This window comes from Mobula birostris, chromosome 8, assembly GCF_030028105.1.
Source record: "Mobula birostris isolate sMobBir1 chromosome 8, sMobBir1.hap1, whole genome shotgun sequence".
NCBI lineage: Eukaryota > Metazoa > Chordata > Chondrichthyes > Myliobatiformes > Myliobatidae > Mobula > Mobula birostris.
This window is the reverse complement of record NC_092377.1, coordinates 164,376,447-164,393,026: the sequence shown is the minus strand read 5'-3', so window position 1 is coordinate 164,393,026 and position 16,580 is coordinate 164,376,447. Positions and strand designations below refer to the sequence as shown.

At 47.2% G+C, this 16,580-nt stretch overlaps 1 protein-coding gene across 1 annotated transcript in view; it reads left to right on the top strand.

Moving 5' to 3' along the window:
• The window catches only part of LOC140202350 (prominin-2-like), a 95,689-nt gene extending 79,667 nt beyond the window's left edge, over positions 1–16,022 (top strand). The window contains exons 18-25 of the mRNA XM_072267262.1: positions 2,585–2,677; positions 5,991–6,044; positions 8,182–8,262; positions 9,089–9,157; positions 10,221–10,310; positions 11,581–11,690; positions 12,523–12,588; positions 15,764–16,022. Of these exons, the coding sequence (XP_072123363.1) occupies positions 2,585–2,677; positions 5,991–6,044; positions 8,182–8,262; positions 9,089–9,157; positions 10,221–10,310; positions 11,581–11,690; positions 12,523–12,588; positions 15,764–15,794 (594 nt within the window). The 3' untranslated portion in view covers positions 15,795–16,022. The remainder of the gene's footprint in view (positions 1–2,584; positions 2,678–5,990; positions 6,045–8,181; positions 8,263–9,088; positions 9,158–10,220; positions 10,311–11,580; positions 11,691–12,522; positions 12,589–15,763) is intronic.
• Positions 16,023–16,580: the final 558 nt, after the last annotated feature.

Below are 16,580 nucleotides of genomic sequence, written 5' to 3'. Positions count from 1 at the left end.
TGCATCCTTTGCGTTGACAACCCACGCGATCTGAGGGTGTGCTGAGGACAGCCCATAAGTGTCCCAACACGTTGTGACGCCAGCGTACCATTCCCGCAATGCTTGGCAGAACAACACGCAGACAACGTACGACCCGCGACAACAGCAAAGTGAACATCTTTCCCACCACCCACGCACAAGGTGGGCCTTCAGTCCCCGGGCAGGCCTCTGAACTCCAAACTGCGGTCCTTGGACTTGCAGACATCAAGCCTCTGGTCTCTGGGCTTCGATCTCCGGACTGGCTCCCCCGGGTGCTCTGGTTTCCTCCCCTGTCCCAAGGTGTGCGGGTTCGTACATAGAACACATCAAAGTACAGGCCCTTCAGCCCACGACGTTGTGCCGACCCTTTAACCTACCGTAAGATCAATCTAACCCTTCCCTCCCACATAGCCCCCATTTTTATTTCATCTATGTGTCTGTCTGAGAGTCTCTAATGTATCTGCCTCTTCTATTACCCCGGGCAAGGAGTTCTACTCTCTGTGTAAAACACCTACCTCTGACATTTCCCCCTACACTTTCTTCCAGTCACCTTAAAATTATGCCCCCTTGTATTAGCTATATCTTCCCTGGATAACGGTCTCTGGCCACCCACTCGATCTATGCCCCTTATCATCTTGCACACCTCTGTCAAGCCACCTCTCATCCTCCTCCTCTCCAGAGAGAAAAGCCCTATCTCACTCAACCTCTCCTCATGAGGCATACTCTCCAATCCAGGCAGCATCTCCTCTGCATCCCCTCTCTAAAGCTTCCCCGTCCTTCCAGAACCAGATGCCATTGGTAGGTTCATTGGCAGCTGTAAATGGCCTCCAGCATACTGGGGAGTGAGGTTGACAGGAGGGAGGGTAAAGTGGGATAAGGGTAGGATAGATGGTTGTTGGTCAGGGTGGACTCACTAAATTGAAGAGATGTAGAGATAGATAGATAGATATTTTATTGATGCCAAATTAAATGACAGTGTCACAGTAGCATTACAAGTGCACAGATATAAATATTGGAAGAGAAGTAGAAAGACTATAAAATAAGTTACCTCAAACTGTCTAATATGAGGGGGGTCATCACTTCTCCGGCTACAGGTTGGCTCATGACAGAGCCTAATGGACGAGGGTAAGAATGACCTCATACAGCATCTTTGGAGCAAGACAGTTGTCTTAGTCTATTACTGAAAGTGCTGCTCTGTTCAGCCAAGGTGGCATGCAGAGGGTGAGAAACATTGTCCAGAATTGCCAGGATTTTCCGTAGGGTTCTTTGTTCTACCAGAACCTCCCGTGTGTCCAGTTTGGCTCCTGTAACAGAGCCAGCCTTTCTACTCAGTTTATTGAGCCTGTTGGCATCACCCATATTGATGCCATTGCCCCAGCACAACATCGCATAGAAGATTATACTGGCGACAACAGACTGGTAGAACATGTGAGGGAGAGGCCTGCATACTCCAAAGGACCTCAGTCTCCTCAGGAAGTGGAGGGGACTCTGGCCCTTCTTATACACAGCCTCTGTGTTGGTGCTCCACTCAAGTCTGTCTTCCAGGTGCATCCCCAGGTACTTGAAGGTCCTCACCGTCAGTAGTAACAGAGAGCAAGTTTAGTCTTCCTGAAGTCCATCACCGTCTCCTTTGTTTTACTGATGCTGAGCTGCAGATGATTCAGCTTGCACCACTTAACAAAGTCCTCCACCAGGGCCCATCCTTCCTTTATACACCCAACTATTGCTGAGTTATTTCTGCAGATGACATGACTCAGTGTTGTATCTAAAGTCCGAGGTATACAGGGTAAACAGGAAGGGAGCCAATACAGTCCCCTGTGGGGCCCCAGTGCTGCTTATAGCCATGTCTGACACACAGCTCTGAAGCCGCACAAACTGTGGTCTGCCAGTCAGGTAGACTTCCAACTGGCAATGTTGGCAACTCAGCTGTACCTGTGAGGCATCCAAGTAGCTCTCACCCTTGAGTGGGAACTAGTCTTTGTGAGCACTCAGTGGACACTGTGTGCTCTGTCCGTGAGTCAGAGCTTGGACAACACCCTCCAGGCCACAGCAAGCAGCAGCAACGGCCTGGAATGGTCCTGAGGCAAAGAGAAATGAACGTGGCAGTGAACCCAATCTCTGTTTCCAAAGTAGTTAAAGGGAAAGGAGGTCACGGACCTCAGGGAGAACAACAAATGCAGTGGTTGGCACATCGCTTGACAGCGCCAGTGGTCGGGGATCAGTTCTATCGCCGTCCGTAAGGCGTTTGTATGTTTTATCCGTGACAGCGTGGGTTTCCTCCGGGTTCCCTGGTTTCCTCCCACAGTCCAAAGATGTATGGTAAGCTGTGGACATACATGATGACACTTGCGGGCTGCCCCAGCACATCCTCGGACTGTGTCGGTCGTTGATGAAAATTATGCATTTCACTGTATTTTTTGATGTACGTATGGCAAATAAAGTTAACCTCCCCTCTATGGACTCTGTGACCAATTCACGGACTAACCCATACATCTTTAGAAGATATCGCTCTATCCCGGATTCTTTGTAGCAACTGAATTAGGTTCTTGTTTGTTTCTCCCTGCAGAACGATATGAATATTAAAAATAATCTGATTGAGCACGCTCAGAAACTGCGAGCATTAGAGAGCAGGCTTGTGAACAGAACAAAACTGGACCAGGTGGGCATCTCACAGTTGTGGACGGAGTGAATGGGCACTCAATGGTTCTCCAGCTCCTCAGCTTTCTCTGTTACTGTACTGACCTCATTCAGATTCTAACTTATCAATGTTTTGTTTTCTGTTTATAATTACTTTGAAGCTGTATTCTGTGTCCACTTTACTAGATACATCTGTGCATTAATGCACAAATCTAATCAGTCAATCACGTGGCACCATGAAAGCCTGCAGGCACGGTCAAGTGTTGTTCAGACCAAACATCAGAATGGGGAAGAAATGTGATATAACTGACTTTCACTGTGGAATGATTTTTGGTGCCAGACAGGGTGGTTAGAGTATTTCAGAAACTGCTGATCTTCTGGGATTTTCATGCACGACAGTCTCTGGAGTTTACAGAGTATTGTGCAGAAAACAAAAAACATCCAGTGATCGGCAGTTCTGTGGGTGAAAATGCTTTGTTAATGAGAGAGGACAGAGGAAAACGGCCAAACAGGTTCCAGCTGACAGGAAGACAACAGTAACTCTAATAACCACACATTACAACAGTGGTGTGCAGAAGAGCATCTCTGAATGCATAACACATTGAAACTAGAAGTGGCTGGGCTACAGCAGCAGAAAACCATGAACATACACTCAGTGACCACTTTATTATCTACAGGAGATTCCTAACAAGTTGTGACCAGATTTTCAATAAAAATCTGATGTCCTATAAAAAAGCAAGCCTGTTGACATTACAAACATGAGTCCATACGTGACTCTGAACACTGAGCAGAGGAGAGGTTCGGTTATTTGGAATTCCTGCATGTTTGGCATCTCATTCACTGGATGTTAATTACCTCCACTCCTATTAACACACCAGGGCCCCAGTTCCCATCTCCCAGTAACACACCAGGACCCCAGTTCCCATCTCCCAGTAACACACCAGGACCCCAGTTCCCATCTCCCAGTAACACACCAGGAAACCAGTTCCCATCTCCCAGTAACACACCAGGAAACCAGTTCCCATCTCCCAGTAACACATCAGGAAACCGGTTCCCATCTTCCAGCAACACACCAGGAACCCACTTCCCATCTCTCAGCAACACACCAGGGCCCCAGTTCCCATCTCCCAGTAACACACCAGGAAACCAGTTCCCATCTCCCAGTAACACACCAGGACCCCAGTTCCCATCTCCCAGTAACACACCAGGACCCCAGTTCCCATCTTCCAGTAACACACCAGGAAACCAGTTCCCATCTCCCAGTAACACACCAGGACCCCAGTTCCCATCTCCCAGTAACACACCAGGAAACCAGTTTCCATCTCCCAGTAACACACCAGGAAACCAGTTCCCATCTCCCAGTAACACACCAGGATCCCAGTTCCCATCTCCCAGTAACACACCAGGAAACCAGTTTCCATCTCCCAGTAACACACCAGGAAACCAGTTCCCATCTCCCAGTAACACACCAGGATCCCAGTTCCCATCTCCCAGTAACACATCAGGAAACCAATTCCCATCTCTCATTAACACACCAGGAAACCAGTTCCCATCTCCCAGTAACACATCAGGACCCCAGTTCCCATCTCCCAGTAACACACCAGGAAACCAGTTCCCATCTCCCAGTTACACACCAGGAACCTTTTGAGGCCACTGAATATATGTTCATGGCCTTCTGCTTTCAAATCATGAAAATATGTAGCCACACCATGGGTTTTTTATTTCACAATGATTATGGGAGGAGCTTGAATGCATCAGAGTGGAACAGAAGAGTTTCACTGGGGTTTTGTGCAGAGTCCTGATTAGGATTTCCCTATAACAAGACTGAAAGGGGACTCGGACAGGTACACAGAAAAGGTTTCGAATGATATAGGGCAAAAGGCCTACTAATCTTAGTGGGCATGGATTGGTAATGCTGAAAAGCCAGATTGCTTGCTGATGGAGTGCTTCAGACTGAATCACCTGGGTTTGTCTATTTGGAACAGAGGAGGCTGAGGGGTAGGAAGGAGGGTAATCTGATATAAGCACACAAAATGACAAGGGGCTTGGATAGGGTGATAAAGTTCATCCCTTATCTAAAACTGGAGATATAGGGCAAGGAGACTGAGGAAAAATTTGCAGGTCAGGCAGCATCCACGGAGAGAGAAATGTTTCAGTTCGAGACCGATCGTCGGGACTGGAAAGGAAGGGGTCATCTCGGCCCAGGATACAGACCGCCCATTTCCCTCCATAGATGCTGATCTACTGAGTTCCTCCGGTACTTTGTGTGTGTTGCTCAAGGTTTGCAGCATCCGCAGAATTTCGGTGGGTTTAGAGGGAGTGTAGGAAGTGGGACCACACTGAGCTGTGGCTTGCCCCCTTGGGAGGTCAACCCCACACAGTATCCAGACTGATGTACTGATTACTAAGGACAATAGCCACAGGACCACTCTGTACTGACATCCTATTCCCTTTCCCTCTGAGTGAGGAGGGAATGTGTGTACCGGGGTCTCGGTGGGTTCAGAGTGAACGTGGGTATCGGGGTCTCGGTGGGTTTAGACTGAATGTAGGTATCGGGGTCTCGGTGGGTTTAGACTGAACGTAGGTATCGGGGTCTCGGTGGGTTTAGACTGAACGTGGGTATTGGGGTCTCGGTGAGTTTAGAGTGAACGTGGGTATCAGGGTCTCGGTGGGTTTAGAGTGAATGTGGGTATTGGGGTCTCGGTGGGTTTAGAGTGAATGTGGGTATCGGGGTCTCGGTGGGTTTAGAGTGAATGTGGGTATCGGGATCTCGGTGAGTTTAGAGTGAACGTGGGTATCAGGGTCTCGGTGAGTTTAGAGTGAACGTGGGTATCAGGGTCTCGGTGAGTTTAGAGTGAACGTGGGTATCAGGGTCTCGGTGGGTTTAGAGTGAATGTGGGTATTGGGGTCTCGGTGGGTTTAGACTGAACGTGGGTATTGGGGTCTCAGTGGGTTTAGAGTGAATGTGGGTATTGGGGTCTCGGTGGGTTTAGAGTGAATGTGGGTATCGGGATCTCGGTGGGTTTAGAGTGAACGTGGGTACCGGGGTCTCGGTGGCTTTAGAGTGAACGTGGGTATTGGGGTCTCGGTGGGTTTAGAGTGAATGTGGGTATCGGGGTCTCGGTGGGTTTAGAGTTAATGTGGGATTTGGGGTCTTGGTGGGTTTAGAGTGAACGTGGGTACCGGGGTCTCAGTGAGTTTAGAGTGAACGTGGGAAATTTCTGAGCCAGGTGCTGGACCATTGATACATTTGAATTGTCAGAGAGCGGATTATGGCGCTTTATGTAAACTAAACTGTTGGGTAAAGGTCTCTCACACTCTGCTTTCCTTTGCAGGCGCAGCTAAATGCAAGCTTCCAGTATTTGGCAACCTTTGCTCCGGGGATGCCGGTATGTATTTCACAGAGAGAGAATACACCTCAGATGTGGCTGGGGTTAGTGGGACAAGGGCGTTTTCTGCTGTGTGATCTCACCACACCAGGCCCAATCTCAAACTCGAGTTCAAGTTTACAGCGATGTAGAAAGTCAATAACAGCTGGTAATGTCGCACATTGTTCCCGGTGGAATCAGAACATCGAGGCAGCATCGACATCCCATTCCCTTCTTCCGTTAAATTAAGGACCCTTGATTTATGACTGGCTCTTTGGGTCATTGTTTTCCTGCAGTCCCCCTGCCCGTTCTGCCTGAGTGAGCTTATTATGTGGCCTCACTCCTTCTTGGCACAGGGCATAAGTGACAGGCCACTCAGCCCTTCCATCCTGGACTATCAGCTACCTCATCTCCTGGCTGACTTGGAGTGGACATGGAGAGGATGCTTCCCGTAGTGGGGGAATCTAGGACCAGAGGGCACAGCCTCAGAATAGAGGGACGTCCCTTTAGAACAGAGATGAGGAGGAATTTCCTTCACCAGAGATTAGTGAGTCTGTGGAATTCACTGCCACAGATGGCTGTGGAGGCCAAATCATTGGGTATAGACAGAGGCGTAATGTAAAGATTTTTACTCCTCATGTATGCGAAGGATGTAAGAAATAAAGTCAATTCAATTCAGTTATATTTAAAGCAAAGTTTGACGGGTTCTTGATTAGGCAGGGTGCCTATTGGCTCAGGGTGTCTGACTCTCCAAGGGAGGAGTTGTAAAGTTTGATGGCCACAGGCAGGACTGACTTCCTACGACGCTTTGTGTTCCATCTCGGTGGAATGAGTCTCTGGCTGAATGTACTCCTGTGCCCAACCAGTCCATTATGTAGTGGATGGGAGACATTGACCAAGATGGCATGCAACTTGGACAGCATCCTCTTTTCAGACACCACCGTGAGAGAGTCCAGTTCCATCCTCACAACATCACTGGCCTTACGAATGAGTTTGTTGATTCTGTTGGTGTGCAAACTTAACTAATAATAAAGTACAGAATAATATTATACAATATAATAATTTACTGATGTGCAATAATAATGTACAAAATAATAAAACAGAGACTATTGTACTGTGATGTGTGTTCTCCTGTCACACAGAGATGAACTGTTGTATTTGCTTATTGCATTTGGTAGGAAAGATTTTCCGTAACGATCCTTGCGACTGCGGAGCTGAATGATCCTGTTCGAAAGGGGGCTCTGCTGCTGATTCAGTAGGTCATGGAGAGGATGTGCTCGATTGTCCATGATGGATAACAGTTTGTTTCGTGACCTCCTCTCCACCACTAACTTAGAAGAGTCTGGGTTGTAGCCAAGGATGGATCCAGCTTTTTGATGGCAGCAATACAACACAATACATAATAACAGAGAGAAAAAAAACTATGCATCTATTTATCTTAAATAGTTAAATTACATAAGTAGTACTAATTAGAAATAAAAAAGTAGTGAGGTAGTGTTAATGGGTTCAGTCCATTCTGAAATCGGATGGCAGAGGGGAAGAAGCTGTTCCTGAATCGTTGAGTGTGTGTCTTCGGGCTCTGTACCTCCTCCCTGATGGTAGCAATGAGAAGAGGGCCTGTCCTTGGTGATGGGGCGCTTAATGATGGACGCCTCCTTTTTGAGGCATCGCTCCTTGAAGATGTCCTGGTGCTGGGGAGGCTGGTATCCAAGACTAAGTTCACAACTCTCTACAGCTTGTTTCAACCCTGTAGAGTAACCTCCACCCCACCCAACTCCATACCAGACAGTGAATCAGCCAGTTAGAGTGCTCTCCACAGCACTTCTGTAGAAATCTGCCAGTGTTTTTGGTGACATACCAAATCTCTTCAAATTCCTAATGAAATATAGTCGTTGTCTTGCCTTCTTATGGAGTGGACAACAGGAGAAAGGGAAGGAGGAGGGGACCCGGGGGGAGCAATATGAAGGTAAGAAGGACAAAGAGTTTCACATAACTCTATGGTTAAATCTTGTGTAGAATTCTAGTTAACTCTGTATAATCAGAGTTTTATAGAACTGCAACATTACCTCGCATGTTGCACCCTGCAGTTGGATGATAAAGCTGAAGAAAATTATAATATTATCTTATTTTAAATAATTAATTTAACTTTTTGTTTCAGAGTCTCATTAATAACACCATCAAGAGCATTGACGCAGCCCAGGAGATGATTACTGTAACCACTAAATCAGAAATTGAGAAGGTGAGTTGTGAAAACTTGGATAAAGATGTTCTCAGGAGGAATTCTGCAGATGCTGGAAATTCAAGCAATGCACAGTCCCAACGAAGGGTCTCAGCCCGAAACGTCGACTGTACCTCTTCCTAGAGATGCTGCCTGGCCTGCTGCGTTCACCGGCAACTTTGATGTAAAGATGTTCTCAACAGTTTGGTCCTAGAACCAACTGGCACAGCCCTAATCACTGCAGCTTAGCAGCACTATGACACCTTTGCATTGAAGTGGACCTTGTTTTCATTGTGTTCCTTCTTGTATAAATTGTGCATAATTTCTGTTTGTTTTTCTTGCGAATGCTGCGTATCAGATGCTCTGAGCCTGTGACGCTGCTGCAAGTAAGTTTTTCATTGCACCAGTGCACACGTGGACTTGTGAACATGACAATAAACTTGACTTTGACAGATAAAAGGAGGGAGGTGACTATGGAAGGGGGACAGGGCAATCTGGGGACATAGGTGGAGGGATGTAGAATGATACAGTCAGGGTGGTGAATATTGGAAGCTCGGGTTGAGGCGTTTGGTGTTGTGGTGTTTGCCGAGCTTGGCAATTAGCTTGCATACGTTTTGTCACCAGTCGAGGTGACGTCCTCAGCGCGCAATTGTTGGTGTTTCTCTCTGGGACAGCTTGTGTTTATATAGCCCCTTCCCCGCCCCGTTCACGTCAAAGGTCAACTGAAAGAGTAGCCAATCAGGACCAAGGCAAGTGAACAGGGGTCTATATAAACACGAGCGCTCCGGGAGAGAAACAGCAGCAACTGTGCTCTGTTATGAATATGACCGGTCCATTTTAATTTCAGGTCAGGGACTGCCTCATTACCAAGCAACTCAGATACATCACTCAGTATCTTCAGTGGGTCCGAACCACGGTGAGTATCAGTGAAATTAGCATAATTTGTCACATGCACATTGAAATATACAGTGAAATGCGTCATTTGATCAACAATCAACACAATCCGAGAGCAGTCCGCAAGTTCACTGTGCTTCTGACGCCAATATAACTTGGCCGCCCAGCAATATCCCAATTTAATCCTAATCTAGTCAATTTACAATTCACCTACCAACCAGTACACCTTTGGACTGAGAGAGCACCTGAAGCAAATACATGCAGTCACGGGGAGAACATACAAACTCCTTACAGACAGTGGCAAGAATTCAACCCCAGTCACTGGCCATACTTTGTCTGTAGGGCAGCACATCTCTCTCTGTGTCTCTCTCTCTCTCTCTCTCTCTCTCTCTCTATCTCTCTCTATCTCTCTGTTTCTATCTGTCTCTCTGTGTCTCTCTGTCTCTCTCTGTGTCTCTCTGTGTCTCTCTGTCTCTCTCTGTGTCTCTCTGTCTCTCTGTCTCTCTGTCTCTCTCTCTCTCTGTCTCTCTCCGTCTCTCTCTCTCTCTCTCTCTCTCTCTATCTCTCTCTGTTTCTATCTGTCTCTCTGTGTCTCTGTCTCTCTCTCTCTGTCTCTCTCCATCTCTCTCTCTCTCTCTCTCTCTATCTCTCTCTTTCTATCTGTCTCTCTGTGTCTCTGTCCCTCTCTGTCTCTCTGTGTCTCTATCTCTCTGTGTCTCTGTCTCTCTGTCTCTCTGTCTGTCTCTCTCTCTGTCTCTCTCCGTCTCTCTCTCTCTCTATCTCTATCTCTCTGTTTCTATCTGTCTCTTTGTGTCTCTGTCTCTCTCTGTCTCTCTGTCTCTGTGTGTGTCTCTCTCTATCTCTCTCTATCTCTCTCCATCTCTCTCTCTCTCTCTCTCTCTCTGTCTCTCTGTCTCTGTGTCTCTGTGTCTCTGTGTCTCTGTGTCTCTGTGTCTCTGTCTCTCTGTCTCTCTGTCTCTCTCTGTCTCTCTGTCTCTGTCTGTCTGTCTGTCTCTCTGTGTCTCTGTGTCTCTGTCTCATCCAGAAACAAAACATTTTGGTTTATTGAGGATTTGTTTTTACAGGTCATGGACAACTTGCTTTCCTGCCAGCCAGCCTGGATCCTGGTCAACAATGTCCGTGTCATACTTTGTGACTACATCACAAAGCCCTGGGTAAGATCCCTGGGGATAGACTGTAAGACCATAAGATAAAGCAGCAGAATCAGGCCATTTGGCCCATTGAGTCTGTTCTGTCGTTTCATCATGGCCGATTTGTTTTCCCTCTCAGCACCAATCTCCTGCCTTGTCCCCGTATCCCGGAATCCGGTTTAATTATCATATGAAATGCGTTGCGGAGCAGCAGCAGCAGTACATTGCAATACATAAAATGCTACAAATTGTAATCTGAAATACATGTGTGAAAGTTAACCAAGTAGTGCAAAAGACGAGCAGAATATTGAGGTTGTGTTCATGGGTCCGTGGATCATTCAGAAATCTATCGGTGGAGGGGAAGAAGCTGTTCCTAAAATGTTGTGTGTGCGCCTTCAGGCTGCTGTGCCTCCTCCCTGATGGCAGCATGAGAAAAGGGCACGTCCTGACTGGCGAAGACGTCAAAGTAACCATCATCACTAAGATAACTAAAGTAACTGGGCCCAGTACGCATGCACTCTTACGACTCAAGTATATTTTATATTTCACTTGTGCACAAAGAGAACATCATCACCCCTGTCACCTACACTTTTCTGAAGCCTGGACAGGAAATTGCCATTTTTATACAGAATTGGCTTATCATTTATGGATAGTGATAATGATAAATTGTATACCTTTGAATTCCTTAGTCACAAGATCAGTTACCATTCACAATAGAGGTGTTACTTTGAGCAGACAGCCAATGATATCTTGAAGTTAAAGTACTGTACAATAGTCTTACACACACACACACTAATGTGCCAAGACTTTTGCACAGTACTGTAATGTCAATATGGAGTGGAGAGCCAGTTTGTAACTCTGGCGGGAGCGAAGGATGTTGGGAATGGCAGGGGTGGAGCGCCATAGGAAGGGCGTGGGAGAGGTGGCAGGAAAAGTTTGCCAGAGGATGGCATGGATGCAGACACACCCGGCCCTGAGACACCAGGCAAGGTCATCTGATTCCAAACAATTGGTTTATTGATCATTACAGAATGTCTCTCTAGTGCTTCCCGCTCCCTCCCCTCTCCCTTCCCCTCTTTCCAGCCATGATTTCCTGTCTTCCTGCACGCTTCCCATTCTCCATGCAAAAGGAGAGCAAAAATTGGCCCATTGCTTCTAGTTTTCTCGTTCCCGTTTGCCAATAAATAGATGTAACTTTGTTGGAATAATTCTGAACTAATTTAAATTAACAGAGTCATTAATGGGTTGACTCAGCACCACCAGTGATTTTGCCTCTTACTGCCTGCTCCCACAGAATGCCTTCTGGTTCTGCCTGGGCTGGTGTACCCTCTTCCTCATCCCCAGCATCATCTTCGCAGTGAAGACCGCAAAGCATTACAGGGCAATCAAGAACGCAGACAAAAGGTAAACCTCAACAGAACCTTGCAGGAAGGCACTGGGTGAATGGATTTAGCACGACCTCCCCTCTCTCTTCTCTCTCCACTTGAATCTTTCCCTCCTTATTTTCCTCTGTCCTCCTTCTCTTTCTTTTCTTTCCTCACCTCTCTCTCTCCCCCCTCTCTCTCCCCTCTCTCTCCCCTCTCTCTCCCCTCTCCCCCCTCTCTCTCCCCTCTCTCCCCCTTTCTCTCCTCCTCTCGCTCCCCCCTCCCCCCTCTCTCCCCTCTCCCCCTCCCCCTCTCTCATTCTCCCCATCCTCTCTCTCTCCTCTCCTTTCTCCCCTTAATTTTTCTCCCCATTTCCCCCTTCTTCCCCCTCTTCCCCCTTCCCCCATTTCTATCCTCTCCCCCCTCTCCCTCCTCTCCCCCCTCTCCCCCTCTCCCCTCCCCCCTCTCCCCCTCTCCCCCTCTCCCCCTCTCCCCCCTCTCCCCCTCTCCCCCTCTCCCCCCTCTCCCCCCTTTCTCCCCCTCTCTCTCTCCCCTTTCCTCCTCTTGTTCTCCCCTATCCTCTCTCTCTCCTCTCCTTTCTCCCCTTAATTTTTCTCCCCATTTTCCCCCTCTCTTCTGCCTCTCTTCTGCCTCTCTTCCCCCCTTCCCCCCTTCCCCCCTCCCCCTCCCCTTCCCCCTTCCCCCTCTCCCCCCCTCTTCCCCCCCCCCCCTTCTCGCTCGACTGTTCCGTGTGATAATGGATCTGTGATTCCATGAAGACATTTTTCAGGCACCTGTAACAAGACCTTCACTGTAAGTAACAAGCTGTCAGCAAAATAACATACACTCTTCTGCTTTTTTTTTGTTTACAGTCCTGAGTTTTCAGAAATGATGCAGTTTAAATTTCCTCGAGCTACGGGCACGTATGATCCCCCACTGTAAGTACAATTCGTTCTGTTCTGTTTTGCATCTCTCCGGAGTAGGGTACTGAGGTTCATGCAAAATCGCAGCTCCTGGCAGCCACTGCTGTCCTGGATTGAGGTGGTGATGGCAGTCACATTGAATGAGTGCAGCCGTTTTCTAAGCCTTGCCCTTCCATTTCCAGCCATCTGTACACTTCCTCCCTCCACCTTCCATTTCCTGCCTCTTCCCCTTCAATTTCCTGCTCCCAACTTCCATTTTCTGCATCTTCCCCTTTCACTTCCCACCTCTTCCCTTCCATTTCCTGCCTCTTCCCTTTCCATTTCCCACCCCTTTCCCCTTCTATTTCTGTACGTCATTTGTCGGATCAAATCAGCATGGATTGTGCAAGAGGCAGCCTGCTGGTGTCTCCACGCTTCTGGTGCCAACACAGCGTCCCACAACTTATTAACCCTAACTCATACATCTTTGGAATGTGGGAAGAAATCAGAGGTCCCAAAGGAAACCCACGAGGTCATAGAAAGAACGTGCAAACTCTTTACAGACAGTGGCGGAAATTAACCTTTATCTTACAGTTGGTGCTGCAAGGCGTGGCGCTAACGGCTACGCTACCGTGAAATAAGACCATAAGACTATAAGACATAAAAGCAGAATTAGGCCATTTGGCCCATCAAGTCTACTCCACCATTCAATCACGGCTGATCCTTTTTTCCCCTCCTCAGCCTCATTCCTTGTCCTCCTCCCTGTAACCTTTGATGCCATGTCCAATCGAGAACTTAGCAATCTCTACCATAGATACGCCCAGTGACCTGGCCTCCACAGCTGCATGTGGCAACAAATTCCACAAATTCACCACCCTCTGGCTAAAGAAACCTCCACACCTCTATTTTAAATGAATGCCCCTCTATCTTGAGGCTGTGCCCTCTTGTCGTAGACTCTCCCACCATAGGAAACATCTTTTCCACATTTACTCTGTCTGGGCCTTTCAACATTCGAAAGGTTTCAGTGAGATTCTCCCCTCATCCTTCTGAATTCCAGCGAGTACAGACCCAGAGCCATCAAATATTCCTTGTATGATAACCCTTTCATTCCTTGAATCATCCTTTTGAACTGCCTCTGGACCCTCTCCAATGACAGCATATCTTTTCTTGATGAGGAGCCCGAAACTGTTCACAATACTCGAAGTGAGACCTCACCAGTGCCTTATAAAGCCTCAGCATCTCACCCCTGCTCTTGTATTCTAGACCTCTTGAAATGAATATAATAATAACCTTTGAAAGGAGATGAAGAAGATAATTCTGCTGTGATGGTCTACGTAGCTAGTCAGTGTTGGCATCAGTCTTACTTACTGCCCATAATGTCACTGATGTTGAGGTCAGCAATGAAGGGCCTCTATCTCTGGCAGTGTTCATCATATTAGTAATTTCCTCTTGGTTTTCACTACTGTCCATTGCACAAGTCCCAGATGATCACACAGGAATGCTATCACACTTAGGTGTAGAAGGACTCTTCATTGCTGTCTCTGGAACAGTTTTGTTTTACCACTCAGGGTTGTTAGCCCTGAGCTGATCCACCCCCCCAAACCTGAAGGACTGGTGGGTTGCTCTTAGCCTGTCCTCTACCCTTTGACCTATTTGGCATGGGTGGCCCTACCAAGAGCCAAAGCACAAAGCCCTGACTCCAGCCAACGTAGCTCTCCGGGTCATTGAGGCATGCAAGCCTCCAAACCCTACGACAAAGATGTGGTCCTCTTGGAGGGGTTTCAGTCTCGGGGAGATTGAAATGCTGGGAGAGGCTGTACCAACAAAGGTTCACAGTGTTCACAGTGGTACAGATGTTCAAGCCGCTGGTTCATGGTTCAGTCCTGAACTCCAGTGCTGTCTGTGTGGAGTTTTCACGTTCTCCGTATGTTCCTCTGATGTTCCAGATAACTCCAACATCTCAAAGAGGTGTGGCCTCATATGTTAGTTGGCCGCAAGAGATTCTGCAGATGCTGAAAATCCAGAGTAACACACAAAGAGTGTGGAGGAACTCATTTATTATCAAAGAGCATATATGCCACCATATACATCCCTGAGATTCATTTTCCTGTGGGTGTACTCAATAAATCCCTAATAGAGTAATAACCAGAATAGAATCAATGAAAGACCACGCAAACTTGGTTCTTCACCCAGTGTACAAAAGATAACAAACTGTACAAGTACAAAAAGAAAGAAATAATAATAATAATTAAAACAAATAAGGAATAAATATCTTATTTGATTAGTCTATTTGATAACTGGTTAGACTATGAGGAGAGATTGAGTCACCTGGGACTATACTCGCTGGGATTCAGAAGAGTGAGAGGATATCTTATAGAAACATATAAAATTATGTTTCCTTGAAAGTGAGTCCATTGATTATGGGAACATTTCAATGATGAGGCAAGTGAAGTTATCCCCTTTGGTTCAAGAGCCTGATGGTTGAGGGGTATTAACTGTTCCTGAACCTGATGGTGTGAGCCCTGAGGCTCCTGTACCTTCTTGATGGCAGCAGTGAGAACAGAGTCTGTGCTGGGTGGTGGGGATCCTTGCTGCTGGATGTAGCTTTCCTGTAACAGCGTTTTGTGTAGATGTACTCAGTGCTGGGGATGGCTTTACACGCAATGGACTGAGCCGTATCCACTACTGGAGTGGTGGGATTGGTAGGATTTTCCGTTCAAAAGCATTGGTGTTTCTATACCAGGCTGTGATGCAGCCAGTCAATACACTCTCCCCTTCACATCTAGTGAAATTTGTCAAAGTTTCAGAAGTCATGCCAAAACTTGGCAAGTTCCGAAGGAAGTAGAGGCACTGCCGTGCTTTCTTCATAACGCCACCTCTGATCCTCCAGTGAGACTTACAGAAAGGAATAAAGATTGTTGTTTTGGTGCAAACCCCTTCACAGGACTGTCTATACCAGTCCTGATGAAGAGTCTCGACCTGAAAAATTGACTCTTTATTCCTCTCCATAGTTGCTGCCTGACCTGCTGAGATCCTCCTATGCATATTAATTGGCCACAGTAAATTGCCCCTAGCTTTGTAGAGAAAGGAAGATTTGAAGGAGTAACATTGGGAACAAAATGGGATTGGTTTCAATGGATGTTTGGTGTGGATGAGGTGGGTCTGTATTCCATGACTAATTTCACTCTCTGCCTCCTTGTTCTGAACACAGATCCAGTGCACCTACTGTTTCAACCAACTGACTCCCAGCTGGACTCTGAACGCCATCCTTCCTACAAGAATGACGTTACTCTCTCTGCCAGAGGTTCATCAGTGACTGTGCTTTTTCTACGGTTTTGCCATTTTCCAAACAGTTTATTGCCTCTGCTAACATGTACCGAATCTCTGTGTCCAGGATGCATTGACCTCTGGGCACCAAGGCCTCATTGCTAGACTTTGATTTCTCATGAAGGTCACATCATCATCATCATTATGTGCCGTGTGGTATGACATCATCATTATGTGTTATGTTGTATGATGTTGGTGATCACGGTTTTTCCATGACCATGATTGTTCTTGATAAATTTTTCTACAGAAGTGGTTTGCCATTGCTGCCTTCTGGTCAGTGTCTTTACAAGACGGGTGACCCCAGCCATTATCAATACTCTTCAGAGATTGTCTGCCTGGTGTCAGTGGTCGCATAACCAGGACTTGTGATCTGCACCAGCTGCTCATACGACCATCCACCACCTGCTCCCACGGCCTCACGTGACCCTGATCGGAGGGCTAAACTTGCCCAAGAGTGACCTGCAGGCTAGCAGAGGGAAGGAGTGCCTTACACCTCCTTTGGTAGAGTCGTATCTTCACCCAATAAAAGTCACACAGCACCTGTTTGGCCCACCATCTTCATGGTGACCTGTACTTGTCCCATTTATCTGAATTTGGTCCATAGCCTTCTATAACTTGATGATTCAAACACAAGATGCTTTTTAAATGATGTGAAAGTGTCTGTCTCCACCACCCCAGGCACAGTATTCCACATTCTGACC